Source organism: Halichoerus grypus, chromosome 7 (genome assembly GCF_964656455.1).
Source record: "Halichoerus grypus chromosome 7, mHalGry1.hap1.1, whole genome shotgun sequence".
In the NCBI taxonomy this organism is placed as follows: domain Eukaryota; kingdom Metazoa; phylum Chordata; class Mammalia; order Carnivora; family Phocidae; genus Halichoerus; species Halichoerus grypus.
The window spans coordinates 124,211,755-124,225,130 of NC_135718.1; the positions used below are offsets into that span (position 1 = coordinate 124,211,755).

The 13,376-nt window shown below is 34.2% G+C and overlaps 1 protein-coding gene across 11 annotated transcripts in view; it reads right to left on the minus strand.

The window, feature by feature from the left end:
* The window catches only part of DENND1B (DENN domain containing 1B), a 265,783-nt gene that overhangs the window by 195,847 nt on the left and 56,560 nt on the right, over positions 1–13,376 (minus strand). For 9 of the 11 annotated variants that reach the window (XM_078078240.1, XM_078078234.1, XM_078078242.1 and 6 more), the window contains one exon: positions 2,608–2,651. The exons of the other annotated variants lie outside the window; for them this stretch is intronic. In XM_078078240.1, the coding sequence (XP_077934366.1) occupies positions 2,608–2,651 (44 nt within the window). The remainder of the gene's footprint in view (positions 1–2,607; positions 2,652–13,376) is intronic. 11 annotated transcript variants of the gene reach the window in all.

Below are 13,376 nucleotides of genomic sequence, written 5' to 3' on the forward strand. Positions count from 1 at the left end.
TACTTGAGGAGCCTGTAACAAATCAACAACTATGATGAACCAACAACTCCATGTAGTAGAACCAAAGGGTAATGAATTGATACTATTTCTTTGGATTAAATAACACAATGATTTCAAATTATAAAGATAATGAGGGGAAAAGAACTGTTATGATAAACTATTTTTACAAGAGCTAAAATAAAATAAGTGAGTAGGATCCGGGTCAGCATTCCAAGCAGAAAGAATATAGCTTCATTGCTAATAGCACATGGTTTTGAGTTAGACAAACTTGTCTTCAAATCTTAGCTCTGCCTCTGATAAGCAATGTGATCTCAGGCAAGTTTCTTAACCCTCACTCTGGGGCATGATACTATCTCCTAGCAGTACTGGGTGGGTTTGAAGATAAAATGAATTATGCACATAAAGTACATAGTATACTGCCCAGTGCATGGTAAGAGCTAAATAAAGAGCTTATTAATAATTATTATTACTGAAGCAAGTCTCAGATCCAGTGAAAAGACTGTTTAGCAAGAAGTAGATAGTACACAACAGTAAGTGCTAAGAAAGATGAGAAATATACACAGAGTACTTAAATCATCTGTAGTATTCAGAATATTCACCAAAAAGCATATAGCAAAACCATTCTTCAAGGCCCTTGGCTAGATTCCCATATGAAGTTTGGTTTCTTCAGATATAATGTGAAGTGTTTAGACAAAATGGTATCTAAAGCTCCTTTCAGTCCTAACCTTCAAAAAAGTGTGTAAGAATTGCTATGAACTAGAATTCTGAACATTCATCACCATTACCCAGTTAACTACTTTTACATTTTACTAGGTATATAAAGGCTTATTAATGTTCTACTGGCCTCACAAATTCGGAAAACAAAACAACATTTCAGCCCCAACTAAAAAAATCCCCATCACCAGTTTATCAGTCACAGAGAGGGACAGCAATAGTCTCGCTGAAAAACTTCCTGTAGCTGAACTCAACAAGTACCTGATGCCCCTACATGAACCCAAAGTGAGGAGTCTTCAAATTTCCTAGGAATTCTCAGGGGCAGTTTAAGAGGTAGAAAATAAAACACAACAGAAAACATGACCTGGACGGGAGGTTTGTTCTTGGGTCAGTGGACAAGAAAGAATCAAGAATACCAAGAGAAGAATAGTATTTCAAAATGCTAAAATGAGTCAGGAAGGCTCTAACCTAACTATACATTACTTTAAAACAAACCCAATTATACATCATATATCCAAATCAAGTCTTCACTGTAGGAACTTCTTTTGCATACTTAAGGTATTTATAAATCTATTCTTTCTCTAAAGAGCTAAAAACAAATTAAGAGTGCATACCCGTCTTTTTATGTGAAAAGTAGTCAAGGATTGCATTAGATTGAATTAATACTTAACATGCCCATTTACTGGGACGCCTGGGTGGCTCAGTCGGTTAGGCGTCTGTCTGGCTCAGATCATGATCCCAGGGTCCTGGGATTGAGTCCCATAATGGGCTCCTTACTCAGTAGCAGGAGCTCTCCCTTTGCCTGCTGTTCCCCCTGCTTGTGCTCGCTCTCTCTCTCTCTCTCTGACAAATAAATAAATAAATCTTTTTAAAAAATGCCCACTTACTGATTTTTTTCAGTGTAACTTCCTAGTCTTACATATAGATTTTCACGAGTAGAAAGTTATCCTTCCACATATCAAAATCACTTTCGGTATACTTATTTCTGAATGAACTGCTTTAAACAAATACTTTTGTCAGCCTTCAATTTTATAAATTAAGAGAATTTTAAGAATCATATCTGTGAACTTAACTTATGGTTAAGCTTATACTAGTAAATTTTTTAATTTTAACAGTGACAAGAGTGTTTTATACCATTTCTTTGCAGACAAAAAAAAAAAAGAATATGTTCATCAGAGTTCCATAAAAACTGAAATCTGTATTTTAACCATGTATTATTTAATTCATTTCAAAATGATAAATCTATAATATAAAATTTTAAAGATTTTTCTATTTACATATATCATGTCAAAATAACTCATAATTTTGGTCATACTAAATACTTAAGGAACTATAAAAGACTATAATCCAAAATACAAATGGAATAAATTCATTCTGAAGTCTCATTTTCTTTTAAGAAAGTAAAGCTATAGATAGGAATTACATAAAAATAAGAAAATATCATCAATTCAACATATATGTAAATGATTCAGACATCACTGTAAAAGGAGAGAACTAACCACTTACTTACAGCAGTTACTACTTCAAGTAGACAGAAATAATAGGAAGGTATTCAACAAAGTATGGTATTGTCAAGTTTTTTTGATGGGAAAAATTTTTAAATGTTTCCAAATATGTTCCATTGATAGATTAAAAGAGTGTAAAAATATGTTGAAACTGTAAACATTCAGTTCTTACTAGTTTTAATATAAAGGCTTCCTCATCACCCATCTACTTGGTAACTTTAAAAGATTTTCCATATACATTCTGCACACATGGTGATTTTTTTCCTCACAACTGGTGAAGAGAAAATATTGATAGAAATTCATGTGTAGTAGTAGTTGCTGCAGTAACAGTAGTAATAATCACAGTACTCCAATTATAAATGTTTTTTAAAAATTATGTGGTTCCAACCTGGTCGCCAAAGTCCTCTGGGAATTTCCACAATACCACAGGATCTGTAAATAATTGACACATGGCATTAAACAGAGGCAAAAGGGCACATTGACACCAACATTCTTGTTAAAACATTGTCAGAGATACTTTTTAAATAATTTTTAAATTTCTCTTTAAACATTTACAATTGATGAGATTAAAAATAAAGGATTTTGATCTTTTAAGCATTTTAATGACCTTTGGGAATAGGAACAAATAAAATTAAAATAACTGTCAGATTATTAAAACTATTTCTTTTCACAACTCTCTTTATTTAGATACTTTACATTTTAAGGTTCTGAAATATGAATTTTCAGATTTAACTACACTTAACATATTGGTTTTAATTTGAAAAGAAAAATATAAATGTGGTAAATATGTAATATATATATATCATAGTTCTTAAAAATTAGACCAAAATATATTATCTTAAATTTTCATTTAAAATCCTAAATATTGGGGCGCCTGGGTGGCTCAGTTGGTTAAGCAACTGCCTTCGGCTCAGGTCATGATCCTGGAGTCCCAGGATCGAGTCCCGCATTGGGCTCCCTGCTCGGCAGGGAGTCTGCTTCTCCCTCTGACCCTCCCCCGTCTCATGCTCTCTCTCTATCTCTATCTCATTCTCTCTCTCAAATAAACAAATAAAATTAAAAAAAAATAAAATAAAAAAATAAAATAAAATCCTAAATATTTATGAACACTGTAATAATGCTTGCTTTATATCAAAATTCACTTTTGAAATCCCATATTTGCAACTCTATGAAGTGAAGCCTTTCATAAAATAATAGATATAAGTTGGTAGTCCTAAGGCATCAAGCTTACTTAAAATACAACTGATATTTGCAGGGCATTTTAAAGAAATTTTTCTAATATATCTAGTTATTCATATATAAAAACCAATGTTGTTTTATAAATATTCCCACTGGTTTTTCATTTTCATCATTTCTCACAATATTTCTTTTCTACTTAGTATATTAAAAATAAGTCCTTTTAATTAGCACTAATAAATATTTTGGTTATGTGTTCATTTCTTAATTGTGTCAAAAACAAACTTCTAAATATCTGTAGATGTGCTTTAAAAGGATAGTGTACAACGGATAATATTACTTCTGTAAAAGCCTTTGAAAGCTCAAGATAGTATAAGTAACAAGTACCACTGATATAACAGAATTTGAATTCCACTCCAAGTAAAAAGGGTAGACCAAAGACATCACTTTATGTTCTCAATAAGTTCTATTCCATTATTTCCACTATTCCATGTTGCTTTTATAAAAATACAGTCCAAGAATGCATAATTCCAGGTTTTTAATTCCAAAACTCAATAATTACCTAGCAACATTTTTAGTATGAGCTATCTCCTCTTGCTGTATTACTTATTAAGTTCAAAAGAATTTTTTTCAATTATTTTAAATTAAAAAGAAAAGAAAGCATACTTTCTATAATTAACCTTTTTACTTAGTAAGGAATAGAAGGTTCCTATATAAGTCAATATAAATAAATCATTTAACACATCTTATATAAAAATAATGCATTATAAATTCACAAAGATAATATTAAATGATTATCTCTTCATGTAAAACAAAGTGTACATTTCTAAAATGAAGGACATGCATTATAGGTCACCTAAAAATACTCAAGACATGGTTATGATTATGTTGGAAAATATATACATGTGAGTTATGAGTGTGTGTTTTATTGGAAAATATGTACATGTGAGTCAGTTTTACCAAAATGATAATTATCAAGATTTGAATCGTATAAAACAAAAGTGATATGATGGAATCTTCATGAAATATTGATATTATTTTGATAAACTTAATACACTAATGGCCACATAAGTAAATCAATTATACAGAAATGCAGAATAGTTCTTTCTTATAAATAATGGAATTAAAGAGTTTTAATGTGAATATTTAAAACATCCCTTTTGAACAACCTCAATTTTATAGTTGTCATATAAGAAAATGTTTGTGATAAATTTCTTACACTTATGTCTTAAAACCAATATGTTTACCTTGTACAGATAATGCTTTGCCCCTATTGTTCACAGCATTTACCCACGTATGTTCTGCTAACTCACTTTTTCTCATCTTCTATTATGTTGTTGTGTTTTTTTTTTTTCCCTGTATCGCCTATTCTTTCACAGAGAGAAGGAACAAGTGAATTCATGTAAATAACATCTACTGGCTTATATTCAGTGAAAAATATCCTATTTCTTTTCATTAAATGAAATTTCCACTTCAGCACTCAAAAATTTACTGTAACGTGAACCCATATTTTGAAATGGATTAACTTAGTTACTGCCTATGTTGTTAGACATACACCATATCTGACACATCTCTGTAGAAACTTTTCACAAGTACTGCAAAGGAAGGAAAAAAAATGGCTCTTAAAAAGAAATAATAACCTGATTCTCAAATGTATGCACAAAGACTGGATTTTCTATTCCCTGAGGACTATTTTTCTCGCTATCAGATCTGACCTGGAGAGCTTAAGTTGGTTTTCTGCTTGCTTTATGGATGGAAGGATGAGAACCACTGGCAGAAATCACTGCCGCTGGTGAGGCCTGATGCACACTGTGCGTCTCTTCTCACCAATACCTACTACTAATTCAAGAGAGACTCCGGATCTTAATTTTAAAGCAATCTTTGCCACCAACAATCTAGGAACCAAATAAATATGAAAGGAAGAATGCATGATTTGATTTGTACATAAATGCAGTTAGTCTCTTATTTTAATGAGATGTTACAGTATAGGAAGGAAAATATAAAAATTTTTATTAAATCAGTAAATTTGGAGTAAGAATATTTAAAATATTATTTGTGCATCACCATCACAAGTATTCCAAATTCATGACTAAAGCTTTTTTAAAATGTAAAGTGAGATAAATTCAGCAGTTTTGTTTTTTTTCCCTTTGCAATCAGGTCTTTCACATTTCCCGGCCCTTCAATGAAAACAAGAACTAAAATAACTTAAAATATTAGTGTGATTCAACTACATTATTAAAAAATGGAAGGCAGGGGCGCCTGGGTGGCTCAGTCGTTAAGCGTCTGCCTTCGGCTCAGGTCATGATCCCAGGGTCCTGGGATCGAGCCCCACGTCGGGCTCCCTGCTCAGCGGGAAGCCTGCTTTTCGCTCTCCCACTCCCCATGCTTGTGTTCCCTCTCTCGCTGTGTCTCTCTCTGTCAAATAAATAAAATAAAATCTTTAAAAAAAAAAAAAAATGGAAGGCAAACTTTTCAATTTGCATAAATGAAAAATATTTATGGAATTCTGTGGAATTCACAGATGAACCTTTAAAATTAGGCATTTGTAAAATCACAGTTCAGGGACTATATACTTTTGAAGGGTAGAATATATATTAGTAAGTAATATGATGGATTATAGCTTTCAGTGTTTGATTTACCTGCCTTGCAGAATCAGAATTTTATGAATGAGAAAACCAAGGCCAAAACAAGGAGGAGTTTGTGTTAGTTATAAGGCTAGTCAATGTGAGAGACTAGAACTTTCTTAGTTGAGATCCAAAGAGCAGCTATTTTATTTTGTTTATTTGAGAGAGAGAAAGAGAGAGCGAGAGAGAACAAGAGAGCATGCACAAGTCGGGGGAGGAGCAGAGGGAGAGGGACAAGACTTCCTGCTGAGTGCGGAGCGGGGCTTAATTCCAGGACCCCAAGATCACGACCTGAGACAAAATCAAGAGTAGGACACTTAACCGACTGAGCCACCCCGGCACCCCAAGAGCAGCTATTTTTTTTTTTAAAGATTTTAATTATTTATTTGACAGAGAGAGACACAGTGAGAGAGGGAACACAAGCAGGGGGAGTGGGAGAGGGAGAAGCAGGCCTCCCGCGGAGCAGGACCCTGGGATCATGACCTAAGCTAAAGGCAGACGCTTAATGACTGAGCCACCCAGGCGCCCCAAGAGCACTATTTTATTTTATTTTATTTTTTAATTGGTAAATTTCCCCCCCCCAGGGGAGGTACAAGTTCTTTTTAAAAAAAATTTTTATTGTTATGTTAATCACATTAGTTTTTGATGTAGTGTTCCATCATTCATTGTTTGTGCATAACACCCAGTGCTCCATGCAGAACGTGCCCTCTTTAATACCCATCACCAGGCTAACCCATCCTCCCACCGCCCTCCCCTCTAGAACCCTCAGTTTGTTTTTCAGAGTCCATCGTCTCTCATGGTTCATCTCCCCCTCCGATTTCACCCCCTTCATTCTTCCCCTCCTATCTTCTTCTTTTTTTTTTTCTTAACATATATTGCATTATTTGTTTCAGAGGTACAGATCTGTGATTCAACAGTCTTGCACAATTCACAACGCTCACCATAGCACATACCCGCCCCAGTGTCTATCACCCAGCCACCCCATCCCTCCCACCCCACGCCCCACTCCAGCAACCCTCAGTTTGTTTCCTGAGATTAAGAATTCCTCATATCAGTGAGGTCATATGATACATGTCTTTCTCTGATTGACTTATTTCACTCAGCATAACACCCTCCAGTTCCATCCACGTCGTTGCAAATGCAAGATCTCTATTTTAAATAATTTCCAGAATCAATACCTTTCTCTGTCTTATTTAAGTTTAACTTATTCCATTCAAAACTCTATGCACTGCTAAAGAAATAAGAAAAGTCCCTGCCCTCCAAAGCCCTATAGTACACATGGGGAAGAGCTCTCTACTTTTTGTGCAAACTATTGTTTTGGGGTTTTTTGTATGCGAATGTTTATGGAAACTTTATTTATAATAAACAAAGAATAGAAGCAACTCAGATGCTCATCAGCTGCTAAATGGGTAACCAATTTGTGTTACATTAATATAATAGAACACAATTTAGCAATAAAAAATAAAGCACCAATACAGGCAAAAAATAGGTGAATTTCAAAAGCACTATGCCACTATGTCATTGAAATAAAGATAAAATATATTTATGACTAAACTTACATACTTTATGATTACATTCATATGACATTTTGAAAAGGCAAAAAGCAGATCAGAAACCAGATCACTGATTGCTAGGGACTGGGGGTGAGGGGAGATGATTGACTACAAATAGACACAAAGAAACTTTCTACGGTAATAAAAGATGCTTGTCATAAATATATTTTATATTTATTTCAACGACACAAAATGGCAAATAGTAATCAGAGCAATGACTTAGAAATCAGGGCCAGAATGATATTTCCATGGAAAATGATCATTTTAAAAAAAATCATAACAGTGGTTACAAGTATATAGATGAAGAAACTGAGACTTAGATGAAATTTTGGGGAATCAGGTTTATTGAGATATTTATAGACAATAATATATTCCCTTTTTAAGAGTATAGTGCAGTAAGTTTTAATAAATGTGTATAGTCCTGTAACCAAAACCATAACTAAGAGAACATTTCTATTACTGTAGAAAGTTTCTTTGTGTCTATTTGTAGTCATAAAAGATGCAAACTATTGTTTTAAACAAGGTATCCTGCATAAATACTTGGGCTCAACTTAAAAATTCACTGGCTTAGTAATTTCAAAAAATGTTCCGAATAAAGGAATGGTCATGTCTCTTTAATGTAAATGAGCAAGACTCATTAAGGAAAATGTGTAATTTTATTCTTCCACCTATGGAGATATAATGCTGAACTAAAAAAAATAAGGTCTCTACGACTTATAGAAAAGAAAGCATCTAAAACATATAATGCAATAAAATTTAATGACTTACACTAAACGGACAGGATACTACACAATAACATATGGAAATCTAATCTAATTTAAAGTCACTAAACAAGGGGCGCCTGGGTGGCTCAATCGTTAAGTGTCTGCCTTTGGCTCAGGTCATGATTCCAGGGTCCTGGGATCAAGCCCCGCGTCAGGCTCCTTGCTCAGCGGGAAGCCTGCTTCTCCTTCTCCCACTCCCCCCCGTTTGTGTCCTCTCTCTTGCTGTGTCTCTCTGTCAAATAAATAAATAAAATCTTTAAAGTCACTGAACTACTTAGGAAGGAAAGTACACGTAAACTAACATGTCAGTTAGGCAAGCAAAGGATGATCTGGGTTCTAATGTGGGCAAGGGAGAACGTTCCAGACTGGAAAAACAATATGCATGATGTCTTGGCAGTTAATAGAAAGCACAATGCAATGTAGAAAAAGGGGGAAAAAATGTAGTATATCCCAAATGTAGAGCAGAAGGGAGAGAATGTCAAGTGATGAAGCTAGAGAGGCAGGGGACAGACTAGAGTTTAAAATGTATCTTGGGTATCATAGAAACCAATTAAAGCAGATGATGACATAAACCAAATGAGAAAAAACAACTAGAAATGTATAAAGAATACAGCTAGAGTGTGTGTTGTTATGAAAGTCAAGGGAAGAGGGTATATCTAAAAAACTCTCAAATGTGGTAAAACATTAAGCAAAGTGACTACTAAAAAATGACAACTATACGTAAAGCATAAAGCCATAATAAAATGAGCTTCAACGGAAGGATGGGAAGCAGAAGGCCGACTTAGGATCATGCAGTGAGAATGAATGAGGAAGGGCAGCCAGAGTGTATGGAGACAACTTCTTTAACAAAGACTGTACAAGGAAGAAGGTAAAGGTACGAGGAGACATGAAGCTAGATAGATTTGTTTTCTTTTAGTATGGTGCAGACTTGGACATGTTTAAATGATAGTACTAATGAGCCCGCAGAGAGCCCAAGAGAAAAGAGAGGATATCTGAGAAGTCAGGAAGAATGGGATCCTGACCAAGATAGTGAGATGAGCCTTGGAAGGAAGCTGGACAATGTTTTCCATTGTTATAGGAAAAAGAGAAGATATGAATCCAAGGAGATTTTAGAATTGGTGGTGCAAAGGCAAAAGTTTTGTGTAAAAATTGCTAATTCTGTAAAGTAGGAGCAAAGCTCTCTGCTTAAAAGAGAAGTTGCTGGAGGCTGAAGGAGGAAGTGTGACTAACTTTCAGGCACTGTTGAGTACTCAATTTGGTAGGTATCCAACCTAGTGTTTAATGGCAACAATGTGGTATTTCCCCCATCATCATCCAACAGCTTAGGTAGAAGAGATAATTGGAAGATTCAGTCAGGGTTGAGGTTTTTGTCAGTCATGTGTGACGGGAAGAAAATTTAAACAGAAGAGTTGTTATAGATAGGAATTGCTGATTTAAAGCTAATAAAATGGAAGTGAGGTGTTTTTTCTCTCTAAAGTCCATTACTACGAAATGTTATACCAAATCATGCTAATGCATTTTAAAAGAGCATATTTTCAGTAGAAAATCTACTGCATGTATCTAAAGACCGTAGGACTGAAAAATAGGTAAAATCAATACATGCAGCATTTGTAATTATGAAATTAGGTGGCTGAAGTTCTGGTCTTACACTAATGAATAAAAATGCTGTCTCTGATCAGAGGAGGCACTGAAAAAGGTAAAATCAATTTCCCTCCTCTCTGTCCTATAGCCCACTCCTTCCCTCCCAAGTTTACCATTCAAATATCATTTTCTACATATGGCTATTATGTGAAAAATATTGAAAAGCATGGAATTAGCTAACTACATTTAAAATTACTTTTTCCAGCTTTATTGATAATTGACATATAACATTGTGTAAGTTTAAGGTGTGTAACTTGATTCAATAAACATATATGTGAAATGTTCATAATAAGGTTAGTTAAGATGACACACATCCTTGCATAATTACTAATTTATTGTTTTTGTTGTGATTATGGTGAGAGCATTAAAGCACTACTCTAATAGCAACTTTCAAGAAGACAATACAGTATTGTTAACTACAGTCACTATGTTGCACATTAGATCCCTGGAACTTATTCATGTTATAACTGAAAGTTTGTACCCTTTGACCAACATCTCCCAACATCTCTCCCTCAGCTCCTGGCAACCATCATTCTACTCTCTTTCTCTGAGTTTCATGTGTTTAGATTCCACACATGAGTGAAATCATACAGTATGTCTTTCTCTGACTTATTTCACTTAGCATGATATCCTCAAGACCAATCCATATTATTGTAAATGGCAAGATATTCTTTTTATTTAGGTCTGAATAATATTTCCTTTTATGTGTGTGTATATATATATATATATATATATATACACACACACACATATATATATATACACACACACATAATATTTCATTATACACACACACACCCAACATTTTCGTTAACCATTCATCCACTGATAGACATTTAGGTTGTCTCCATATCTTGACTGTTGTGAATAATGCTGCAATGAACATGGGAATGCAGATCTCTCTTCAAGATAATGATTTCATCTTCTTCAGATACATACCCAGAAGTGGGATTGCTGGATCATATGGTAATGCTACTTTTAATTTTCTGAGAAACTTCCATACTGTTTTCCACACTGGCTATATTAATTTGCATTTGCACCAACAGTGAACCAGAGTTCCCTTTTCTCTACATCCTTGCCAGCATTTGTTCTTTTTTTTAACATGTATAAGATAATATCCCATTATGGTTTTGATTTGCATTTCCATGATAGTGATGTTGAGCACATTCTCATGTATTTGTTAACCATTGTATCTCTTCTTTGGAAAAATGTCTATTCAATCCTCTATTTTATTTTTTTTATTTTTATTTTTTTAAGATTTTTATTTATTCATTTGAGAGAGAAAGCATGAGCAGGGCAGGAGGGAAGGGCAGAGGGAGAGGGACAAGCAAACTCCTTGCTGAGCAGGGAGCCTGATGCAGGGCTGGATCCCAGGACCCCAAGATCATGACCTGAGCCAAAGGCAGACACTTAACTGACTGAGCCACCAGGGGCCCCCCTCTGCCTACTTCTTTTAAATAAATTATTTGGGTTTTTTGTTATTGTATGAGTTCTATGGATGCATATATATTTTGGATATTAACCCCTTACCAGATATATAAGATATATAAGCCAAATACTGTACAATCTCACTCATATGTGGAATCTAAAAACATATATATGGTTTGCAAATATTTTCTCCCATTCTATAGGTTGTCTTTTCACTTTCTTGATTGTTTCTTTTGTTGTGCAAAAGCTTTGTAGTTTGATGTAGTCCCACTTATTAATTTCTGTGCATCTGATGTCATATCCAAAATGTCATTGATAAGACTGATGTCAAGGAGCTTATCATCTATTATTTTCTTCTAAGAGTTTTATGGGTTCAAATGTTTAAGTCCTTAATCCATTTCAAGTAAGTTTTTGAGATTGGTCTAAGACAGGGATCCAACCTCGTTCATTTGCATGTGGATATCCAGTTTTCCCAACACCATTTATTAAAGAGACTGTCCTTTCCACATTGAGTATTCTTGGCTCCCTTGCGAAATATTTGTTGACCATATATGTGTGGGTTTATTTCTGGGCTCTGGATTCTGTTCCATTGGTCCACATGTCTGTTTTTATGCCAGTGTCATACTGTTCTGATTACTATAGTTTGTAACACAATTTGAAATTTGGAAATGTGATGCCTCCAGTTTTGTTCTTTCACAACGTCTTTTTTTTTCTTTTTTTCTTTTCTTTTTTGGCTATTTGGGGTCTTTTGTGGTTCCATATAAATTTCAGGAATGTTCTTATATTTCTGTGAAAAAATTCCATTAAATTTTTATAAATATTATATTGAATCTATAAGTGGCTTTGGGTAATATGAACAATATGTTAACAATATTAATTCTTCCAATCCATGATCATGCGATATCTTTCCATTTATTTCTGTGTTCTTCAATTTCTTTCATCAATGTATCATAGTTGTTTTTTTTTTAAGATTTATTTATTTTAGAGAGACAAAGAGAGAGAGAGAGAGTGCATGAACAGGAGGAGGGGCAGAGGGGGAAGGAGAGAGAGAATCCCAAGTAGACTCCCCACTGAACATGGAGCCCAACCCAGGGCTCAATCTCACAACCCTGAGATCATGACCTGAGTTGAAATCAAGAGTGGGACACTTAACTAATTGAGTGATCCAGGCACCACAATGCTTCATAGTTTTCAATGTAGACATCTTTCACTACTTTGATTAAATTCATTCCTAAGTATTTTACTGTTTTTGATGCTATTATAAATGGGATTGTGTTTTTCCCTTTTCAGACAGCTAATTGTGTATATAGGACTGCAACTGATTTTTGTATATTGATTCTGCATCTTGAAATGTTACTAAATTTATTTATTCTAAAAATTTTTTAGTGGAGACTTTAGAATTTTCTATATCAAGATCATATCATCAGCAAACAATTTTGCTTCTTTCTTTCCTATTTGGATGCCTTTTATTTCTTTTTCTTACCTAATTGCTCTGGCTAGGACTACCAGTACTATGTTAAATAAGAGTGGTGAGAGTGGGCTTCCTTGTCTTGTTCCTTAACTCAGAGGGAAAGCTTTCACCTTTCACCACTGAGTATGATGTTAGCTGTAGAATAGTCACATGTGTACTTTAGTATGCTGAGGTATGTTTTTTCTATCTCTAACTTGTTGAGAATTTTAATCATGAAAGATACCAAATTTTATCAAATGCTTTTTCTGATCTATTGAGATGATATGATTTTTATCTTTCATTCTATTAATAATGTGATGTATCACATTTATGGATTTTCACATGTTGGACCATCTTTGAATCCCAGAATAAATCTCACTTGATCATGGTTTTTTTTAACCTTTTTTTTTTTTAATTTCAAGATCTAACTGGCTTTATTAAGTGATTCATGAATCAGGCAGCAACCCATCTAGCAAGTAGAGGAGAGCTCCCTCATGTATGATCCTTTTATTGTGCCATTG